Genomic DNA, 22792 nt, shown 5'->3' on the forward strand with positions numbered 1-22792 from the left:
TAGCATTAGCAGACATCTGCAGTTTCCACTGAAATGCTTATCATCTACTAAGGGACATTTACAGGGAGGAAAAAGGCTCTAGGCATGATAGAAATAATTGCATTTAACTTGCAAGATGCATGGCTATTTATCTTGTGACTGGGAATTCACTAAGGAGAAAGGGTTGTCTGATAAGACAAAACATAAAGAAAAATATATGAAGCATTCTTTCTCCACTTCCCATCCCTCAAGCAAGACCATCAAGCAGTAAAAAAGACTTCCATGTAATAAAGCTCCTTTTGCCTGCTTAGATATGGCACTAGGAGGTTTAATGGGATCCTAAAGAAAAAGAGGTTTCCAAAGCCCAACAAATGCCACTTAAGATATGGATAAAGGTAAACATCCATGGTTCCAGAGAAGTGCCGTTTCTAGACTAGGCACCAATTGGAGATTTAGCTTCACAAAAATAATTCCAGGGATTACCTTTACAGAAAAAAATTATAATTTGAAGATTTGAGTTAAGGTCAGAATTTCTAAATAAGCCACAAAATTGAGTGTATTACAACCTCAAAGGCCCAGGTTGTATACAAGCATCTCCAAGGGCAAATCAAACTTAAACTCTCTAGTGTGTTTCCTAATCCATAAAGCAAAAATAAACCCCACATTCAACTTTCAGGGTATTTCAAAGTCAAGCAGTTTGTCTTGTCTGTGAATGTGGAGTTAATGGCGAGAATGATCTTGTCTACAATTTGGTGTGGGCATCTCCTACTCCATTTTGCTTCTTTGATGCAAACCCTTCACTGTGGGACTCTTTTTACAACTCTAGGTTTCTGAAGAAAGGGAGAACAAGCAAGATGGAAACTTGCTTCTTTGTCAATTCTCTATCTTTCTGAGTAAACTTCAATGCATAAGATTTTCTCAAACAAACAAACAAAATTATCAAGAACATCAGCGTAGGGATTGGGAGACCAAAGCAGCCACGTAACCTTAGACCTACAGACTGTCGGTCCTGCCCTTGAGATATGCTGGAGTGAGTGTAGCACAGAAATTGTGGGAGTGAATCAACTAAGCTGGGGTCATAGGGACACTAGGAGAATGAACTGACAACAAGGAAGCCTGCATGGGACTGATGTAGGACCTCTGCATGTAAATCACAGTTATGGAGCCTGGTCTTCTTGTGGGACTCCAAACAGTGGGAGCAGCAGCTGTCTTTGATTCTTTGGCTGGTTTTGGGGACCCTATTCCTCATACTGGGTTGCCTTGCCCAGCCTTAATACAAGGGGGGGGGGAGATGCTAAATCTTACTGTGACTTGCTATGCCATGTTTTGTTTTATACATGGGAAGCCAGCCTTATTCTGAAGAGAAATGGAGGAGGAGTGGATTGGTATAGGGGCAGAGGTGAGGTGTAGGGTGAGGGGCTGGGAGGAGTGGAGAGAGGGGAAACTGCAGTAGGGATGAAAATAAATATTAAAGACATTATACTCAGCTGTGTCCAACAAGGGAGAAACAATACTGAGGTGACGGCTGCAAGTACAGTTATCTTCCTTGGGTGTTTAACTGGGGCTAAAGAACACTGGGGGTAGACCAGCAATCTCAGTCCACAATCTTGAGTTTACAGATAAAATAAAATGGTTTAGTTTTGTTTTTGTTTTTATGGTCAGGGTTGCTGATGGATTTGCTCCATAATCATGTTGTCAGAGAATACAAATATAGCTTAATAAAGGGTATACTGTCACTTCTGCTTAAGAAACACATCTCTGGCAGCACTCCTTTAGAAATTTCCCAAATTGAATGTCAGTCTGAGCCATCAATTATTTTTAATGGGAGAAAATGAACAACCCTGGACCTGGGGCACAAAGAAACATCTCAACGATGGAAACTTACTCAAAGTGGTAAGAGGTGAGTGAAGAGGAAGTGGGTCTTTGTCAAAGCACATAGAAAGATTCCGGAAGTCTACGTTCAGTCACCATCCTTTCTTGCCTTTCCACAACTCTCTGAGTCACATTGAGCTATTGTCCCTGTGGCTGCATCATATTAGGTAGTGTCAGAAGGTACTCGGAGGTAGATGGCTAATATCCTATTGATGACATAATGGAGACATTGACAGTAGAAAATAGGCAAAAGGAAATAATACATAATGTATTGTGTCCTATATTGTTTGATGAGAGCTAATGAACTATAAAATAAAACGAAAAACATGTATTCGAAGTATTTAGTGCCAAGGCATAATTTACAACAAAATTAAAACCTCAGAACCTCACTAATACCAGCTCCATCACATTTACTGCGTGGTTACATGTGCTATACGGCTGTCATATCAGACAATACTAATAGGATTGTTAAGTCTGCAAGATGAAAACAATGGTTTGAGGTTCCTAATATCAGTGATTATTAAACATATCTGCATCGATAATTCTCAATGCCTAGCCCAGTGTGTCACAATTTTTTAATGTGAATCTTGTTACAATGTAAATTTCAACTATCTAGGTATAGACCCTAAAAGTTGGCATTTTAGTGGATACAAAGATCATGATCATCATCAGCTACCACATTTACACATGAGACTGGTGTCTGAGTACTGGCATTTCACTGTCATTTCCATGGGATTTTAACGTGAAACTAAGTAGACAGTAGTTTACCATTTAAATGTACACATAGGTTGTGTGATCCAGTTGCCACCCAAGACTAAGTAAAGGATGTTAAAGTTATTTGACAAAAGAAACTCAAATCTTGTGAATCTTAATTCGGACTTACAAACTTGAGAATATTCTGCAGTGCAAATATTTAGAAAGGATTGGTCTGATTGATTTATTGATATGTTTCCTGCCTGTTTGAGGAATTTACTTATGAGAGCATTTTTTTAAACGTAGCAAAGAATGTTCAAACACATTAATTAAATGAGCTTTCCTCTAGCTGCCTTTTATCTCCGCAGTCTTGAATCCAAGTTCAAACACAGCTTTCCCTCTTGATTGTGTTTGTACTTTTTGATTCCTTTTGTAGGACTTTCCTATCTCTGCTTGCCTCCTGTTGAACTGAAAGGAACACAAATGCTGAACGGATGAGTGAGCAGTGAGATGAGGCTTGTAGTAGTGCAGGCTTCCAATCTCGCAAGGCCCGGCATGTTTGCAAGAAAAGCCAAGGAAAGAAAACCCCCTGGCTAGGAATTAATGAAAACCTAAGGCCTAGGAAATTTCGGTATCTTATCGACGGTTTATTTATAGTCTTCGTTTTTAACTCTTCCATGTCTTGGCATGAGGTATATATGTGCAAAATCTCTCGTCTCACATCATGTCCTCTAAACTACAACAGAATGGCAAGTAATGGAAATAAATTTTAAGGCACTATTATTAATTTAATGATTTTTTTTGTCATTGATGGTTTTACTCTGAAGTGAAGACATGGTGGAAACCTGCTACTTGCTCACAGCGGGCAGAAATCACAGATGCTATTCAATATCTTACGATGCTCCCGAGAGCATACCACTGCACCAGCTATAATGCATGGCAGAATCACTTAGCCCAGAATGTGAATAGTACCAAGGTTCAGAAACATTACTACTGAACCTGCTCCAGGCATGGATTTCTGTTTCAGGGAATGTTTTATTTATTCATCACCAAGACAGTGAAGTTATCAATAAAATAAGAACTCAGAAATAGCACAATGGACAGGATGTTTGAGGTGGTGCTGTATGAGGATCAGGTAGGAATCTTGAGTCTGTCCTCGTGCTATTGAGACACTGGGCAAGTTGTTTAGCCTCTCAGAATTTTCCATGCTTTAGATGAATGCCTTTCCAAAGGTCTACATGCTAAAGACTTGGTTTCCTGGATGGCATCATTAGAAGCAGCTGTATACTTACTTATCATCAGTGTGTCTTTTTGGGAGGGTCTTAGACCAATGTGTATCTTCTCTGTTTTCGGAAAAATGAGGTGAAATTTCTTCCACTATGTGTACGTTCACCAGAGACTCAGAAACAAATGAGTCTGCTCAATCTTGGACTGAAAATCCCAGAATTGTGAACCAAAGCAAATTTTCCTCTCTTACAAGTTGGTAAAGTTAACTGCTTCAGATGTTGAATACCAACCTCCTGATGCATAAGCTTAAGCACGCTTTTTTTCTTTGTGTTAGTTCACTGTTTTTCTCTGTGTTAGTTAATTGTCTCAGGTATTTCAGGAAATTCAAAGAAAACTGACTAGGAAAACGATGATAAGAATTTCAGTCAAGAGTACCTCAATTGACTTGATATACAATATCAAAGGGAAAAATCTATGAGGTCTAGTTCTTCTTAACAAGCTCTTGGGTGGGAAAATAGGGGTCCTATGCATTTGGAACTCCTTATCATTCTTCCTTTCTCAAAGGGCTGGCTTTCACCTGACAAGTTCCTAGGATACCATGACCAGGACCCTGAAAGTCCTGGTGGTACAATGGCCACCCACTCGCAGTGACGAGTGAATCGTGAACAATCCTATTCAGCTGAGCCTCACAGGGGGCCCAGAGCCAGGGTTAAAATTAAATCCTCAAGATCCAAATCAGGATCAGAAGGAGACGGAGCACGAGCAAGGAACTCAGGACCACGAGGGGTGCACCCACACACTAAGACAATGGGGATGTTCTATTGGGATCTCACCAAGGCCAGCTGGCCTAGGTCTGAAAAAGCATGGGATAAATCCGGACTAGCTGAACATAGCGGACAATGAGGAATACTGAGAATTCAAGAACAATTGCAGTGGGTTTTTGATCCTACTGCACGTACTGGCTTTGTGGGAGCCTAGGCAGTTTGAATTCTCACCTTACGAGACCTGGATAGAGGTGGGCAGTCCTTGGGCTTCCCACAGGTCAGGGAACCCTGATTGCTCTTCGAGCAGATGAGGGGGGGGGGACTTGATCGAGGGAGGGGGAGGGAAATGGGAAGCGGTTGTGGGGACGAGGCAGAAATCCTTAATAAATAAATAAATTAAAAAAAAAATTAATTCCCCACATTCTACTCACCTTTCACCTCCCCTCCCTTGTCCTTACCAAGGCATTGTGTAGAGAGAGCAATCAGAGGCTTTATACGGCGTATTTGTCAGTGCCTGGATGATAGCTCCGAGCTGATTCTCTTTTTATTTCCCTCTCCTCTTCCTTAGCCTTTCTATTTTCAGGTTCAAAGGAAGAAGTCATTTTTGAGTTCAATCCCCCAGAATCAAGTGATAGAAGATCCCAATTGCTATAGAACTATTTCCATCTTGGCTACTCACTGATTCACAAAGAACCAAGGCTGCATGTTCTGGCCCCAACTGGGCTCTCAATATTTCACAGTAGGATGTTTCCGCAAGGCCAAGCAAACGCCTATAAATGGCTGTGGAAAGATTCAGGAGATGACCCATTCATCCTGATTTTCAGTTGGTCCCTTTGGATGTGCTGAGCAGGAGTGACTCACGAGAGTGTGCCCTCGGAATGAAGCAACTGCAGTGACTAATTGGGAGAAGCTACTCTATATGAAAGAACTGCCCCCTTAAAGTACACATTACTCTCAATGGCCCATGAGAGCACTCTGCTGTCATGGGGAGGACAACTTGGGCTCACTGTGTTAATACTTGTTTTCTTCCTTAAATGTAAATGTTCTCCCCCACTTTTCTTGACAACTACCTTTGTGTGGCTACTAAAACTGATCTTTATGGTGAGATGCTCCTGAACTTTCTTGATAGTTGCTAGTCATTTGCTATTGTCAATATAACATAATGATTTGGGGAAAAGGAGGACATGTCAATTTATTATTTTTTTTTGGAGAAATTATGTCAAGATTAGATAGATTGGTGCTGTGCTCCTTTCTCGGAAACAGAGACCATTGTGGTTCCAAGTTCAAAATAAACTAAACTTTTTAATATTGTGGTAATGATTCCTTACGTTTAGTTAAATGCATTCTTTCAATCTCATAAGATGGAAATTAAGATAATCAAGGTCCATGAGACTGTTAGGAAGTCTTATAAGACTTTTGAAATATAATATGGCTGTAAAGAAAGAAATTGATCTAGGGCAATTCACATTTATGGTTATGCACTGTTAAAATCATCTCATCATCACTTTGGGGTCAAGATTAAAAAAAATACAGGATCTAATTGGGAAGAGGGTAACCTTGTCTTCATTTTGTTCTTCAGTTACTATGTAATCATAGGCTGGCAACAGAACCTGCCAGAGTGTATTATTTTGATTTGAACTGGAGAATAGAAATATCTAGTTTCCACAACTCATAGGCTAGCAAATAGTCAAAATGAATCATGTGTAAAGTGTGCATGTCTAGTAATGTAGCTATCATTTATTATCTGCTTACATTATCATCTAGCTTTTGTTGAGATTTCACATGTGTTCTTCTAACTGAACCTGCCAATGACTCTGAAAGTATCGTTACATCTATACATCAGGATTGCAAACCAGATGGGTGGTGAGTCTCAGTGCCTCATGGAAAGTCTGGAACTAGATAACCAGCAAAATAAATACAAGGGGAAATAAATGAGCAGTTCTGAAGAAGGAATCTGATGCATTCCCAACACTAAAGTAATCATCAGAGGAGAAAAATCAGAACTGTTAGAAATTCTTACCCTTATTTCATGGTTCACTGTTATTTTTATCTTGAATTATATGTGGGGAAAGGCACCAAATATTTTAATATTTAGGGCATTTCAAGGTCTTAATCCAGTTGCCTGAGACATACAACTGATAAAAAAAGAAAAAGTTCTCAACTCATCAGGTGTCTCTAAGGCACATACTGCTAACTGCAAGGCTATACCCTGACAACAATAATAGCATTTATTACAGCTGTGTGAGAGTTACCAGTGATGCTAACAGTCGTCAGGGCAAGTTCTGCCATTAAAGACAGGTTTATCCTGCTCTGAAAGCCTGTGGGAGGAAACCCATAATTTAGAACTAACGACACAAAGGGAGAGGTGTGCACCAAGGGTCACCGGTGTTCTTAGGTATCTGTGACTTTAAAATGACCACCCCAATGCTTTCTCATTGCTGGCCACACATGTGAGGAGTCTCCATTGACTCTGAGCAAGGAGTTAACATCAACTGAGGAATCTTTGAAGTTCTTCCCAGAGACACAACGAACCTCACAGTAGCAATTTTAGTGTCAATGGTAATATGCATAGAGAAAGGAAGATGGATTTTCTTTTTTCTATGAGCAAATAAATGAACAGCTTTTAAGGTCTCTGGTATTTCACTTCCTCTTCCCTCCTCTTTTGACTATCACATACCCCAGGGTTTAAGCAAGAAACATTTGAAAATAAAGTCTATTCGTGTCCAGGGAATGTGGGTGTTGACAAAAAGTTGCAGCAACTCCTAGCACCTCTGGCTCTTTCAGATGATCAAAGATAACTTCCCAGTGGTTAATTTTTGTGACAATCTAAAAAAATCCTACCAGAACTCCATCACTGGCTGAGCTGGCTGTTGGGGAAAATCCAGGATGACAGATATAGGAGTAGATAGGGTAATTGATTAATTAGTGTGTTTATTGCTTCGGTGCCTTGGGACAATTGCTTCCATAACTCTTAAACCAGGAATGAGGAGAATCTGAATATTAAAGAAGATCCAAGCAGCACACACTATTGATCGGCTTTTAAAATGTAACACTGATTTAAAGCATGAAACCTCAATCGTTGCCTTTAAGCTACTGAGAAAACTATCTTGGGCCGAAAGTATACAAGTTTATGGTGAATATTTCTTTCAGGCCTGATAATTTTTAACTAAAATGCCCAGAGTCCTGAAAATGTAATTTAAGCTTCATTATCAGTGTGCTCATCTTGGTGTTGAAGAAGCAAGAGAAAACAGACAAAAATGGGGGAAGTCAGAGCATCATACAGTGAGTTAGACATGCATCTTGTTCACATTAGTGAAAAGGGCCATCTCCTAAGCTATTTTCTGTCATCTGTCCATTAGGTTGCAACACAATTATGGAGGGAAAGCTTCTCGCTGGGTATTCTCCCTTCTCTTTTTAGGATTTTCATGGCCAGGGCTCAGGACTCTTGGTAGGAGACTGGAACGATGAGAGAGGAAGCTAAGGGACTATTTGAATGAGTTTCTCTAAAGAAGCAACCTTCTCTCTCCCTGCCCTTGGTTTGCCATCTGGTTCTGGGATTTTGCTGCTGCACACACCAGGGCTGTGAAATTCAAATGCATGATTAGCCCCTCTGTCTCCCATGCCAGCGTGCTTCCTAGGAAAATCACTGCTAGGACCAGACTTTAAAGAGCAACACAGGCTTAGTGTGAGCAAGAGAAAATCACTTGGCAAATTCAAATAAATAAAAATCTCTACTCTTGATTCTTCTCATTGCTCCCCTGAGTTAATGCTCATGAATTCAAGTTTAATAAACTTGCTGCTCTATTCTCTCTGCCACCTCTTGCCATCTGTCCCTGCAATCACACCTAACAATATAGCACCACATAGACCGGATATCTCATCCATTATCTTATGATTATCAACAATCCCCCAAAACAAGGGTGATGTCCCTTTCTTCCACTAGAAACCTTATAATATTTACCTTCAATATGAACCAGTCAGGCAGCATTGCTTTATCAAATCATTTGCAAATCAAAATGTTCAGTGCATAGTCAGTAAGTCTCCAGAAGCCACTTACACTGTTCTAATCTTAAAAAAAAAAAAACAACAAACTTTCTTTCTCAGACAAAAGGCATTGACATATTCTTTGCCTATAAACTGGCATCAGTCATGAGAAAAGATGTCATGGCTGTCATAGTATCAGAGGTGATTTGGGGAGGCCAAACGAGAAGATGTTACCTGTAGGATAATGTTCATTCACTGGCCAGTTGTCCACCTGAAGTGTGGCATTGCCGCCATTTCTGGTAAAGCGCACCACGTGGTATTTGCCGTCATTGACAGGGGTCCTCTCTTCTTTGATGGAGATGTCCACGGTGCCGATATTGAAGACAACTCCAATTTTCCCTTGTTCCTGTAATAAAGAAATACAAAGGGCATGATTGTCACTGACTGCAGGGTTTACTCCCTTTAAAGTTGATCCTCCAAATAGCAATAAACTTGTAGGTGCCCAGAGGGAGCTGTCAGTATGAAGCTAATAATAGTATCCTATATTTCTCCATGGGCTTTCATCCTGAACATAAAAAAAAAATAGTATAAAGCCACCCAAATTGTTCTCACTGCCTGAGCAGTACAAGTTACAGCATTCAATGACCGTCGGTGAATACTGATGTTAGTGTGACAGAAATCTCGAGAGTGAAGCCCTCTACGGTGAACATCATTTCTGAGAGAGGGATTGGGTCTGTCTTTTAAAAGAAGTTAGTAGAATTATTTCACAATTAAGATTCAGGATTAAAGAGAAACTATGAGCCTGCCTTCCCATTTTGGAATATTCAAGGTAAAGGGGAGGGGTACCAAAATCTTAGAATCCAATGTCTGAGAAATTGATATCATAGACCAGGTCCTTGATGCTTTTTGGGGCTCCAACTCACACTCAAAAGGTATTTTGCACAATGGGCAATGAAATTGTGCAGGAGTTTTCAGAACTGGTGACTATCAATCTTCCCAGATTTCTAGCCCTATTGTTCAGTTAATCTAGAGATAAAATATATTCTGGAGCTTTCGCTACACAGCAGAAGGTACCATTGGTAGTTCAAACTGACTTTGGAGGCAGAGAAATTGCAATGGATTCTAGAAGACAGACATTGTGGCAATGAATAGAAAGATGATGGAGATGATGGGGATGGAGATGAGATCATCCACCTCCAGAAAAAATGCCCGGAAATGCTGAACTATACGTCACAATGCTATTATAACTCTTTTTCTTACAGCCTAATAATTGGTTATGACTAAGAGTTGGAATTGGTATTCACAATGAAACAAAATGAAAGTGGCCTTCCTGGTCAGATACAATCAACTTCTTTCAACCTCCTGGAAGAACAAGTCTGCTCTGGAGAGTATCAGCATGGACAAAGTAAAAGAGAAGGGTGAATATTTTTTCTCCGTCTTTCTAGTTGTCTGGCTTATTGGAACTAGGCTGGGCGCTTGGTAGTAATAAAATTTAGTTGTCATTCTGATATTTACAAATCTGAGTCACAGGATTTCTTCATCAGCTTTTTTTATTCACTATTCTTTTGTTCGAGGAGTGGAAGGGGGGAGAAATGAAAAATAGTATAGTTAAAGAACAGAATTCACACTACTTAAGTTCTAGGAAATTTTTATAGATGCTCAGATTTAATATTCCTTCATTCACTCTTTAATTCATTCACTCAATACATAAATGTATTCTTAAGCACTTAGTATACCTATACATTAAGATTTCTTGCAGAATGGATACTGGTTTCCATATATTTTGGTGCAATTAATTTAGTTTCCAATGAGGCATGCTTTCTTCAACTTACCATTTATTTATTTTTTTGTCCCTTCCTATGAAGATACATCTCACACCTGATTAAGTAAATGACCAGCACCCAAGGGTCTTGGTTTTAGAAGGGGGTAATATAGATGGACTGATGAATATGTTGTCAGGACTCAGAAGAGCAGACCTGGGGTAGACATTATTGCTTCTTTTGTGCCCACAGAGTTTGTTGCACGACGAAAACAATTACCTGCATTTCTAAGTCTGTAAACCTTGAGAAAAGTGTTCCAGTGCCTTCCCACATGGCGACTAAACAGACTCATTTCTGTTGATTGGTATCAGTGTGATCTGGGATTTGCTTTGATTTGTTTCATCTCTCTATTTAAAGAACGTACCTAGCCCTGGGAATTATTGATGTAATGGTCACTATGATAGTGTCTTTCTTACAGTGTTCATGGTCATAATGAATCATATTATGTTAGAATTCAACTTTTTTTCTCTGATCCTCAGGGAATCTGGCAAGAAAATAACGCATTTGTTCTGTCTTGGAGAGGTGGCGTTCATTATTCATTTCTTTAATGATGTGGGAAAGAACGGGTAGGTGGGTGTTCATGCCCTCATAGGGAAACAAGCAAGGGTATAAAAGCCTGAATCAGCACATATTTACAGGATGGCAGAACTGGAGGAGTTAAAAAGCCATAACTTCAGAAGCCATTGCTCCTCTGCCCACCCTCCATGCGTGGGCTGTTTATTGAGTTGCGGATCTTCCTTTGAGAAACTACTACATCAATCCCGTATGCATGGAAAAGCCTGCTAGTGATTCAGCTCAGCTGTGAGTCATTAATTAATCATGGCTTGAGAACAGTGTTAGCATTCTAAAGGGAATGGAGACCTCAGCGCTCGGCAGCTTTCAATGACAGTGGGGGCAAAGGGCAGTTCTGGCTCATGGAGTTCGTTGATGGGCAAGATATATTCTTGGGCAGATTTTCTGCAAGATCTATAATAGATTCAGGACAAGAAAAGATTTAATCTCTGCCAGAATAAATATTTGGTCCTTATCTTAGGTGCCACACATTTGTCATTAGAGTCGGGACATTCAAAGGATCCTAATCCTGTCAGCACATTGTCAAATGCAGTGTAGACCCTATCCGCAGACTGTTTCTCTTTGCTTCTCACAGTGGTAAATGTGACAGTGGTAAAATAGACCTCAGATGCAGTCGCTTTATTCGCAGTAATAAAACTTCATTATCATCATTTCCTTGTCATTTGTCATGGGACCACAGTGGCATTATAATCCATGGCTAACTGCTTCGTTGCAGTTCATTAGAAGTCACGGAAGCCTTGTGGCAAATACCCATATAGTTGCCCAGGCTTGAATCGATCATAGCAGCTGCCATGAAAATAAACTCCTGTGGTTCACGTGTCTACAGGAGGAAAGACGTGAAGGAAAAACACATTAGCTTCACGTCATCTCCCCTATCCCCACACCGAGAGCTTGTGGCAACTTACTTAACTATTCTGAAGCCATTATTTTACCACTTTCCCATTCTTCAAAGGACTATTATAATGAAATAATATGGTTCATGTGATGAACACTGCAGTAGTTGGCTTTCTCTTTTACTAATATGTGTGTGTGTGCATATGTGTGTTTGCAGGTTTGTATACACAGTGTAGAAGCTGGAAGACAGCCTCAGCTATTCTCTCTGACACAGAGCCTCTCAGTGGCCTGAAGCTTACCCATTGGGCTAGACTGGCTAGACAGTATCCTTCAGAGATCTTACTCCCACACACTGTGGTACAGATACATACCATTATGCCTGTTGTTACTTTTTTAAATGTGGGTGCTAGTGATTAAGGCAAATGCTCTACAAACTGAGCCATTCTATCATTCCTACATAATTGTATTTTCTAAGTTAAATATATATATATATATACATACATACATATATATATATACATACACACACACACACACATATATATATATATATATATATGAGATAGATGAAAATGGGGAGACTGTGTGGACATTTTCCCATAAAAAATGACCTGTCATTATTAGTGAATTTAATTAGTTCAGTAGGATGATCATGCATGGGTTTTTAGCACAGTACAATAAAATACCACCTCTAATTTATTAAAAATAATAAAACTGCATGACCTTTGCAGTTTACTTATAAAAGGGCATGTGATGAGAGGGAGGGGCAAATGGCTGTCCCCGAAGCCTGTTGTGTAGATTACGTGTGAAGCATCTGCCACACGGCTATGCATACTTCCAGGTTGCAATATGTCACTCCTTTCTCTTCTCATTAGTGTAATTGGAAGTAGTAGTGTGCGCTAAGGCCTGCTTGGTTTGGCAGGCATTGCCATCAAGATCTATTGTGAAAATAAATACAAATTTTTGCAAACGGAACTTTTTTTCAGGGTTGATTTCCTGTCATAGTTTTGGAGTTGCTTTCTTGCCACATTTTTGGCACCTTTTATAAGCCTTTTGAACACAAGAAAATGTAGTTGCAGAAGCAACGTGGCTCTAAGTTTTAATAACTTCATACCCTTTACCACCAAGCTGGTACCAAGGCAATCGCCTCAATCTGTGTTCTTTCTTGATATTAAAAACAAAGACAAGTGGCAAATCAGAAGACATTACCAATCATTTTCAAGTGCATTCAAGAGGAAACCTGAATGGTACAGAAACATCTGCTTTCCACAGTGAGTAAGTCATTACTTATCAATAATGACTATTTATGAGCCCACCTGGTCCTTCAAAGGAGCCTAGATTCAGCTACCTGATCCTCCTCAATCAGCCACATTATGATTAATATGGCCTACATAACCCCAGGGATGCTATAAGCTCTAGGGTGAGGACTTAGGAGCAGAAATATACAGGGACAAAAGACAATTTTCAGGAATGAAGGAGGAGCTCCCCGATGGCCATCTCTTCATTTCTTCCTCAATGCCTCTGGGGAAGGCAACATGAACCATCCCCTATTTCAGAACATTGCAGCTGACAGAAACAAAACAGCGCTTCCCAAACATATGCCCAGGAGATGTTCACTGGAAACAGCTCTCCATGGTGCCACAGTTCGACTTCTCACAAAATTGTCTGTTCAGTAATAGACAATAACACGATAAAGCCACGTGTAAATGATGCTTCCGTGCCTATGCACAACAAGACCTGGCAATATTCCAGTCCACTTTCTACTAAAAAAAATAGTTAATGGTACTATTCACTCCATTCTTCTAGTTCTCCTAATTAGAGGCTCATAGTAAGAGCAACCTTTTGCATTCCTTTGTGATGGACAGGCCCAGGAGTCCAGGGTCAATAATTGTCATTGTTCAGTCACATATATAATTTCTGGTATGAGACTTGCCAGTGCCCTCCCAGTGCTGTGAATCACTTCCCCCAGAAAATTCTTAGTAGTGGTTGCTTTGTCATTTTGGGTCGCTGAGTGAGGGTGGTAGCAAATTAACTTACAATGGACACAGCTGAGGAACATTGCTTGTGTGCTTTGAGTATAGAGTGTTCTAATACACCACTGCTGCATGACAGTCACATCCTGCATACTTGGTATATATATTTAAATAGGATTGTCTCATAATTTCTCATAATTACCTATTATTGAATATATGTGACAAGAAGAGTGTTTAAGGCCAAACTCTAAGTAGGTCTGACTTGAACTTAGGGGTTCTCCACTGAGGCACATTCCTATCCCGTGTATTACATGTTACAGTCCAGTGTTAGCCATGCCTCTTCATGACAGCACAGTGCTCTGAGGGGGATGAATCTGGGTGATATAGTCAATGCACAAGCATCACACGGTGGGCTTACACTGTCTAATACAGGATTGATGTTCACTAAGTGACACAATGTCACAGAACCACATTTCTACACATTATCTCTGTTGACTAAAATGCCACTCTATAATGTGTGACCATATTTATATCAAAAGTTATTCTCTCTGTGTAAGCATACACTTCATGTCCACTTCAGTCCCAGCCATGTCATCTAACTTTGGTATTCAAGGAACTTAGTAATTAAGGTTCTTTGAATATAAAATTTTTAGCAGAGCTCAGTACATGATTATTAGATGAGAGATGAATTGAACTGTGTGCTTGTGAATTTTAAAAAAGAGCATCTTTGCCACTGGAGTCTAAACAGAATTTTTATAGTATTAGCAAAAATAGATCATTATAAATATGCTCTGATTTCATAAAATAAAAGCAAAACCTATATTTTCATTTTGCTTTCTAAATGCAATGTGCAAACACATAAGATTATATTTATGAACTTATCTTGTTCATAGATAATTTCAGTTGAGGGAGCATTTCTTAACTTTCTTAGAAATAAAATATTCTGCAGTCAGTAGAACACAGTTTGAACATTTGGGGGCCTGTCATTAGTCTTTCTAGGAAGATCATTACCTTGATTTTTAAATGAGATGACCACCTTTTTCCAAGGCATAAGACAATTAACAGTTGATAAGGACTAAAGATGTATTTTCTCTGTGTGGAGCTACACACTATTAAACAATTGGCAGAATGGAAGAAACAGGACATCTTCAAGAAATCTCACTGAGAGGAGCAGCCCGGAGCCATTCAACTCACAAGATTCCAGCCATGATAATGTGGACTTCCATTGCCATCTGCTGACAATGCCCTCTACCCATTCACCTGAGAAGCTGGAATTCGGCCATAACAGAAGGTCAGGGAAGAAGAAAATATGTATTCTGGATTCTAAAACAAGTTGTGAATTAATTTTTTTTAAAAAAAGTGACCATTGAAACTCCACCTTATTTCAACCATGTACTGTTGAGCAAATCTCTCAACTCTCTGATTTTCAAGCTACCTTTATAAAAGTGAGAAGTGTATTACATAAACACTGTAACATCAGATGCAGTCTGACTGAGATGAACAAAAACATGGGAAATCTAAAACAGGATCTACAAAGAATGACAGAATGATGATGTTAACGGTGGGGAATAGGGGGTAACGAATAACGGTGTCTTTGAGGATAACTGGGTGAAAACCAGTCTTAGCAGTAACACGTGAACTGGAGGCATGCACGAGCCATTCACTGTGGATACTGCTCTACGTGGAAAGACTATATCTCATTGGAAATTAACCCCAGAATCTTTACCAGCTGTCCTGAGAAAATTCATGCTAAATGGTAGAGAAACTAATTCTGTTTTCCTAGATCTGTGCAAGTTGCAATGACCTCTACACCCATCCCACAAAGTTACAATGACCTCTCCTCCCGACTAGAGAGGTACTTTCCCTAGTGTTCCGCTGATGTCTGCTTACAGGAGGTCAATCAATTAAAGCGGATTAGGTGTACAATCTGAAACGCTAACAGAGGGCCAAGGGAGATAAGACTGATAAATAGCTCAAGACAGCTCCATCTCCAACATTAAGCAAATTTTAAAGAGGATGACAGTTTAGGACAGAAGGAACTCTGACCTGAAGAGAAAAGAATCAAGAAAGGACACAGCAACCAGTCCAAATTAAAAAAAAAATGCAAACCACAACCACAGCTTTGCTCGTCACCAGTAACAAATGGCACCCTGAGTCACTGGGTCCTTCAAATCACCCTGAATGTCTGCGTCTCAGTCACTGGCTCATTCGGTGAAGTTTAAATATAAGCTAAAATAAGATGTTCATTTCTGGAGGAGAACCTGTGTTTTGCCAAGATCTGTGGCAATCTCCTGGCACTAAGCAGGTGACAGGTGAAAAGACAGTGCTCCAAGAAACCCAACAAAGAATAACATCTCCTAAAAATGCTTTATGGCACCTCTGCCCTAAATCTCTGATAGATTATCAAGGACCACCAATGACTTCAGTAGAAACCTCAAACTCTGTTCTCATAGTAACAGAATTACAAGTATCAAAATTAAAATGCACATTTCAAATCATCTAGAATTCTCCTAGAGTACCTTGTGTAATATCTACATGTCAACATAGGACAGTCTCAGAACCAAAAATCAGCACCACCTATGGAAACATTAGAATTTTAAGTAATGGGCCTAATGAAGACCTTCTGAAGCAGAAACTTTGGACTGGGACTTGGTGATGTCTGAGAAAGCTAATGCAGCAATATAGATGTTTGTTTAAGTTTGGAAACTGCTTCCTTATGTTTGTGTCTCAATTCTGCGCGGGCTCTATGGGATTTGTGCTGATTCTTCTCCCTGATCTCTCTAACCCTCTTACCCACTAACTCACTGCTGTGACCACCTAGAAAAATTTCTCAGCACTTTTCGACTGGCATAATAATATCAGCTGTCTCCCAAGTCCTGCCAACTCATGACTTTTTACTTCTAAGTGGGTACTTTCAGTCATTTTCTACAAAGATGCATGCATCTTCCTTGGAAGTAGGTATTCTGGGCCAAGTGAGGATGAATATAAGGTTTCTTATATAAGAAACTCAGCAAACAGTAACCCTTGAGCCTTGCTCTGTGGCAGTAGAGAAACCTTTAGTGACTCTCCAAAGGGCTTTACTATTTATGTCTTATATATTTATTATATCACTTAGAAGTGATAGTTGTTATGGTCTCAGGGTGAACGGATCTTAATGAATATAAACACAATCCAAGCATACTTTCTCTAGTAGGTAAGACACTCTCAGCCACTCCCACAGAGAAATCCGCACTAAATACTCTAGAGAACTTTCTGGCCGAGGAAATAAAAATCCTGGTAGATACATTCAAAATAGAGATTCAGTATGATAAGCCAAAGGATAGAAAGTGTAGGTTGTAGCAATTTTTAAATGATTTGTTTGAGGGCAAAATATACGAATTTAGAGGAAACACATAAACCTGGACCAAGGATCAACAGGCTCAGCTGTGAATCTAATTGCTTTTATTTTTTTGTTGTTTCATTAATAAAGTTCTGTTGGGATGTGGCTATACTCATCAACGTCCCCTTTTTGCTGTATTGTTCCTGGATGCCTTTGTACCAGTAGAACTGACAGGTTTTTTTTTTTTTTAATTCACTCTCCAATCCTCTACAGAGATAGCTTCCTGACCTTTATTCTTACTTTGGCCAGTAGCTTATGCTTAAGTATCCAATGAACTCAAACAAGCGTGGAAGGTCAAATGGGGAAGATGTACCCTACCCACTCATTTATATATTGCAGATACTCCAGACTGCCCATCGTTCTGGACTGACCCACTTCATTCCTTTTCCTTATTTACTTTACATTGAGACAACTGTAGAACATGCTGGGAATGTGACACCCAGAAGTAAGAAGCTACTGGCTAGAGCAACAAAGGCTCTGTTACAGACCTTCCACATTTCCGGCCTCTTCCATTTCCCCTGGAAAATAAACCCAGGTGCTTGCAGCGTACAGAGATGGGAATCCATCCAACACAGGCAGCTTAACCTGGGCCTTAAGGGACAGGTTCCCAATGAATTGTAGGCTTTCCTTATCAACTGATGCCTATCATAAGGCATAAACCCCCTTCGTGGAACTTGGCATGTGTTGGGGGAATTTCTGTCTCACTGTGATCAAGCATGTTGATAATCAGTGCATTACAAATCCCCTTCATAACTATTATCTGGCAGATAGAGTACAATTCTAATAAGGGGAGACAAGATATCTAAAGAATCCAGCAATTAAGCATGAAACTAATCTGTCTCGGATCCCACTGAGGGTGGTCTAGACACTGAAAGCAATTCAACTTAACACTGAAGGCGGTCAGCTGTGGATGCAGAGAAATAAATCAGAGGTTTCTGGCGAAAGATGAGAGTAGCTGGCAATAACCTGGTAATGGAAGAGATAAGGCAAAGTTGTAAGTTATTAAAATTGCAATGATATGACATTACTTCCAGAAACTATATCTAGTTCTACAAGAGTGACTCGTGTATGTGTTCAAGGCCTGAGACTGTAGAAGACAGCACGCATCAGTCAGATGTTGGAATTTCACTTCATTGTATTAGATAAAACGAGAGAGGAGAAGAGCATTGTGGCACAATGAATATCTCAGCCTCGGAGCCCCCAGTGCATCTGCAGGACACGTGACAAATGGTGAATAATGGAGCACGTTCAGTCTACCTGCAAGGGGAATCTGCTGTGCCATCATCTTGGAATGAACACAGTAAAATAAGGGCTCATTTTTCCTTTCCTTGTTATTGTAAACAAAATGGCCAGGAGACACTCATATATCAGTACTGCTTGTCTGCACACAGAGACTGTGGGGTATGCATCCTGCAGATAGTGTTACAACTGAGTATTTCATCCAGGTGATATTTTATGGTCATCCCATTTGTCAAACATCATGACTATAATATTCCCTCTTGGGCTAGATGAGCATTTCTAATTCAAAAGGTTGATTATGAATTACTCCCAATCACCCTTTAAAAAGACAGAGAGAGAGAGAAAAGAAAAGGATGAAATTTAAACATCTGAAGAACATCAGGGGGAGACAGAACAACTGACCTCTGAGACAGCATCAAAGACTCTGCACGTGAGAGTGCTGTGAACCCCAGACACAAGCATTAAAGGGAAGGCGCTTCCCCTCTGCCAGGGTGGAAGGAGTGAAGGTGACCCACATCCAGGATTTAAAAGCATATCTTGTGAGCCAACTTGTGTGTGTTGAGGAGTCTATTATGACATCATTAGAAACCACTTCACAGCTATGTGTTCTTTCTTTAAGCAATTTTAATAATTTTATGCGTATAAGAGTTTTGTCTGTATGCATGTCTGTGTACTATGTGCCTGCCTGGTGCAGAAGATGGTGCCAGAGTCCCTGGAACTGCAGCTGCCATCGTGGTACTTGGAAATGAACCTGGGTCCTTTGCGAGAATAAATGCTCTTAACTGAGAACTATTTCACCACCCTGCATGCTATGTGGATTTGAAAAAAAAAACAAAAAAACAAAAAAAAAAAAACCAAAAAACAAAAAACATCAAGGATCAAGGCTTCTCATTTCAAATTACGAACTTAGCTTCCTATTTTCATTTTCCTTCAAATGGAGATATGTCCCTGGTAGAGCAGAACACCGCCCTTCCTTCCCATGACATCGTATGTGCCATGAGTCCCCAGAGAGCAAACCCCAGCATCAGATACACTCTTATCCAAGGAGCACAATATAGCAAGCATTCTGCAATGGCAATTAAACAGCATAGTCTTTCTTCTTCCTCTTCTTTATGAGTGCCTTACAATTTTATTCATTAATATGAAGATGTGAAAAATTTCATCCAAAAAGTCAAGAAACATTGCCAGAGGAATTAAACACCTGCTTGTGCCTGTTGCATGTGTATTTGTGGGTGCCGATGTGTGTGTGTGTGTGTGTGTGTGTGTGTGTGTGCGCGCGTGTGCATTTGAGGAAGACCTCATACATCCAAATGTTGCTTTCTCTAACCTCTTTTAAGTAAACACCTGGTGACTTAAGAGAATATAGGTTCATCATCTGTCAGAGGACAGAGCAGTAATAATTGAGCCCTTGAACAGTTCCAAAATAGTAGAATCCTGAGCTTTCATGGCTATGTAAGTCCTTTCTGAAATGTGAATGCATCATAGTCCTGAACTCAGAACAAATTATTAGACTTTAGGGTAACCCAAAATGGTGAGGAGTGATCTAGAGTCAATGTAAGCTCTGCTGAAGGTAGTTGGTGTTTAGGGAATATATAAACATCCTTCAGAAAGCATGGATTTTCTTAGCTTTACCTAACTCAAAGCTGAATGGCATCCCCTCTTGCAACAGTAAAAGAGATATTTCTTTGCAGAGAATTAATTTCTCTCAGCCCAGATAGAGATGAAAGCAGCTCCACAGGGATGCCCTCACAGAGACATCTTTGATTACCCAGGTTTATCTATTCAATGAACAGTGAAATTATATATTTGTATAGGTTGATTTAAGCACTGTAAATATGTACATGTGAAACGCACAGCATGGGTATGTTGAGGGAAGGGGTAGAGACATACATGCATAGAAGCTAAAATAAGGACATTCAGTATCCTCCTCTATCACTCTTTGCCTTCTTGTGATGTGGCATCTCATATTAAATCTAAGCTATTATTTGGGGGGCATAGGTTGGACTGTACCTCACCTTAATGTGCTGGGATGCTAATCCTTGTCCTTGTATTTGAACAGTGAGTGCTTCTCATCATCCAGACCTCTCTCTTTCCCCTTAATGATGCTTTGTAATGGAACTGTTTTTGCTCTAGTCTTATTATGGGAATTGTAAGTGAAGAATATGAAATTTATTTTCTAGGTCTCCTCCTGTATATAGCCATACAATGCTCAGTAAATATTCATCTGAAAGTGCTGGAGTGGTGAAGGTTCCTTTGCCTTCACCTACAGCAATAGTTTAGTGGAGAAGCTCCTCAGGATGACGATCTCCAACCAGGTCTGTGTTGGGAGAGAACCTTTGAATATGAGATGTGCACTGTGCCTCTCAGGGGACTATGGGTGCTAAGTTATTTCTCATCGCCTGCTGAGAAGTCTTCATCACCAGTAGGCTTATTAAAGACTTGCTCCATGGACTTAGAAATGAGGGAATTAAAATCCATTATCAAGACCTTTACATGACTCTGATTCTTCATTTGCACTAGATTCCAACTAGGGTCATAAAAAAATTGCTACCAAGTGTGTAGTGACAAAACACTGCCTGGGACTCCTTGACAGACACTAGATGCATGAATTAGTCATCCTTCCAGGATGTAAACTAGGGGTTGACTCAGTGGCAAAGATTTGGAGCAAGATGACTTTGATAAATTGCAATTGCTCACTAACTATACATCCTTGGGCAAATTGAAAGGTGAGAAAGATGAAAAATGAAAAAAAACTGTTTGAATATAAACTTTTATTAAGCAAAATAAATCATCACAAAAAGATGAGCAGAAAACAAACAATTGGTGTGAATGTAGGTGTGTGTGTATGCATTAAATCCATTGGTAATAAATATTTATCATTATTACAGAAGGTAAATATTTATTATTTCCCCTTTAGGACTGAAAATTCTCTCCTATTTTCAGGAGCTTGACCAAAGATAGAAAAGAGAGAAAATGTTTTATTTTATTTTTTTAAAAAAACTATATACTTATGTTTTCCTCTTCAAGTTATATGTTAAATCCCAAAACCCTATGGTGGAACTTAGAGTAGGGAGTGTTAACAAGTAAGTAGGTAACATGAGTGGTAACTTGGACAAGAAATACTGGAGAGGTGATCTTCTTTCCAGTATGCAGTAAAGACATGGCAAGGAGGCAAACATCTGCTAATCAGGAAATAGGCCTCTTACAGAAATTGAAATTGATTTAGCACCCAGAACTGTGAGAAATAAACATTCGTTGTTCCAATCATGCGGTTTATGGTACTAAGTCATAGCAGTCCAAGCTGACCAACATTAGCCGTGTATTTAGACAGATGTAGCTGAAGAGATAAAGGTAAATAGGAGAAGGCAAGAATATTAAAGCTCTTAGTTTGGAAATGAAATTTGTTGACTAGCAGAGAAAACAGGACAAAAGAAATAGGAAAGGTTACTGTACTTCTTTGTTTATGTGTACTAACTTCTCAAGAATAAATAGCAGTTTTAATTTTTTTCCATATGTATTTCTTTTTTTTCTTTTTTTTTCATTTTTTTTATTGAGAAAAGGAGAAATAAAAAAAGACAAGTTTCCACCTCCTCCCAGCCTCCCATTTCCTTCCCCCTCCTCCCACCCTTCTCCCCCTCCCACCACTCCTTTCCCCCTCCCACCACTCCTTTCCCCCTCCCTCTCCAGTCCAAAGAGCAGTCAGGGTTTTCTGCCCTGTGGAAAGTCCTAGGTCCTCCCTCCTCCGTCCATATCTAGGAGGGTGAATATCCAAACTGGCTAGGCTCCCACCAAGCCAGCACATTAAGCAGGATCAAAACCCCGTGCCATTGTCCTTTGCGTCTCATCAGCCCTCATTGTTCACCATGTTCAGAGAGACCAGTTTTATACCATGCTTTTTCAGTCACAGTCCAGCTGGCCTTGGTGAGCTCCCAATAGATCAGCTCCACTGTCTCAGTGGGTGGGTGCACCCCTCGTGGTCCCGACTTCTTTGCTCATGTTCTCCCTCCTTCTGCTCCTCATTGGGACCCAAGGAAAAACATATAGTTATCCTCTTGGCTAAGGGAAGTAGACAAAATTGCCGGGGAGAAAATTGGGATCTTGGGGGTTGGGTGGGATGTGGGTAAGGGGAGATGGGGAGAGAAAAGTTAGAAGGGAAGGAGGGGGGACCTTGGGGAAACAGGAGGATTGGGATAAAGGAAGGTTGGACAGGGGAGCACGGAACCACAATTCTTAGTTAAGGGAGCCACTTTAGGGTTGGTAAGAGACCTGACCCTAGAGGGGCACCCAGGTGCCCAAGCCGAGGTCCCCAGTTAGTTCCTGGGACAGCTGAGGATAGGGAACCTGAAATGACCCTATCCTAGAGCAATAATGACGAATATCATGCATATCATCATAGAACCTTCATCTGGTGATGGATGGAGATAGAGACAGAGACCCACACTGGAGCACTGGACT

The 22792-nt window shown here is 40.1% G+C and overlaps 1 protein-coding gene across 34 annotated transcripts in view; it reads right to left on the minus strand.

Annotated features, from left to right (window-relative positions):
• Nrxn3 (neurexin 3) overlaps positions 1–22792 on the minus strand; it is a 1564636-nt gene that overhangs the window by 169069 nt on the left and 1372775 nt on the right. For all 34 annotated transcript variants that reach the window (XR_005974847.1, XM_041658568.1, XM_041658546.1 and 31 more), the window contains one exon: positions 8754–8925. Coding sequence is in view for 33 of the 34 variants with exons in the window: in XM_041658568.1 (XP_041514502.1) it covers positions 8754–8925 (172 nt within the window). In the remaining variant the exon portion in view is untranslated. The remainder of the gene's footprint in view (positions 1–8753; positions 8926–22792) is intronic.

Source organism: Microtus oregoni, unplaced genomic scaffold (genome assembly GCF_018167655.1).
Source record: "Microtus oregoni isolate MIOR12 unplaced genomic scaffold, Mior012 000009F_ref0000495, whole genome shotgun sequence".
In the NCBI taxonomy this organism is placed as follows: Eukaryota; Metazoa; Chordata; class Mammalia; order Rodentia; family Cricetidae; genus Microtus; species Microtus oregoni.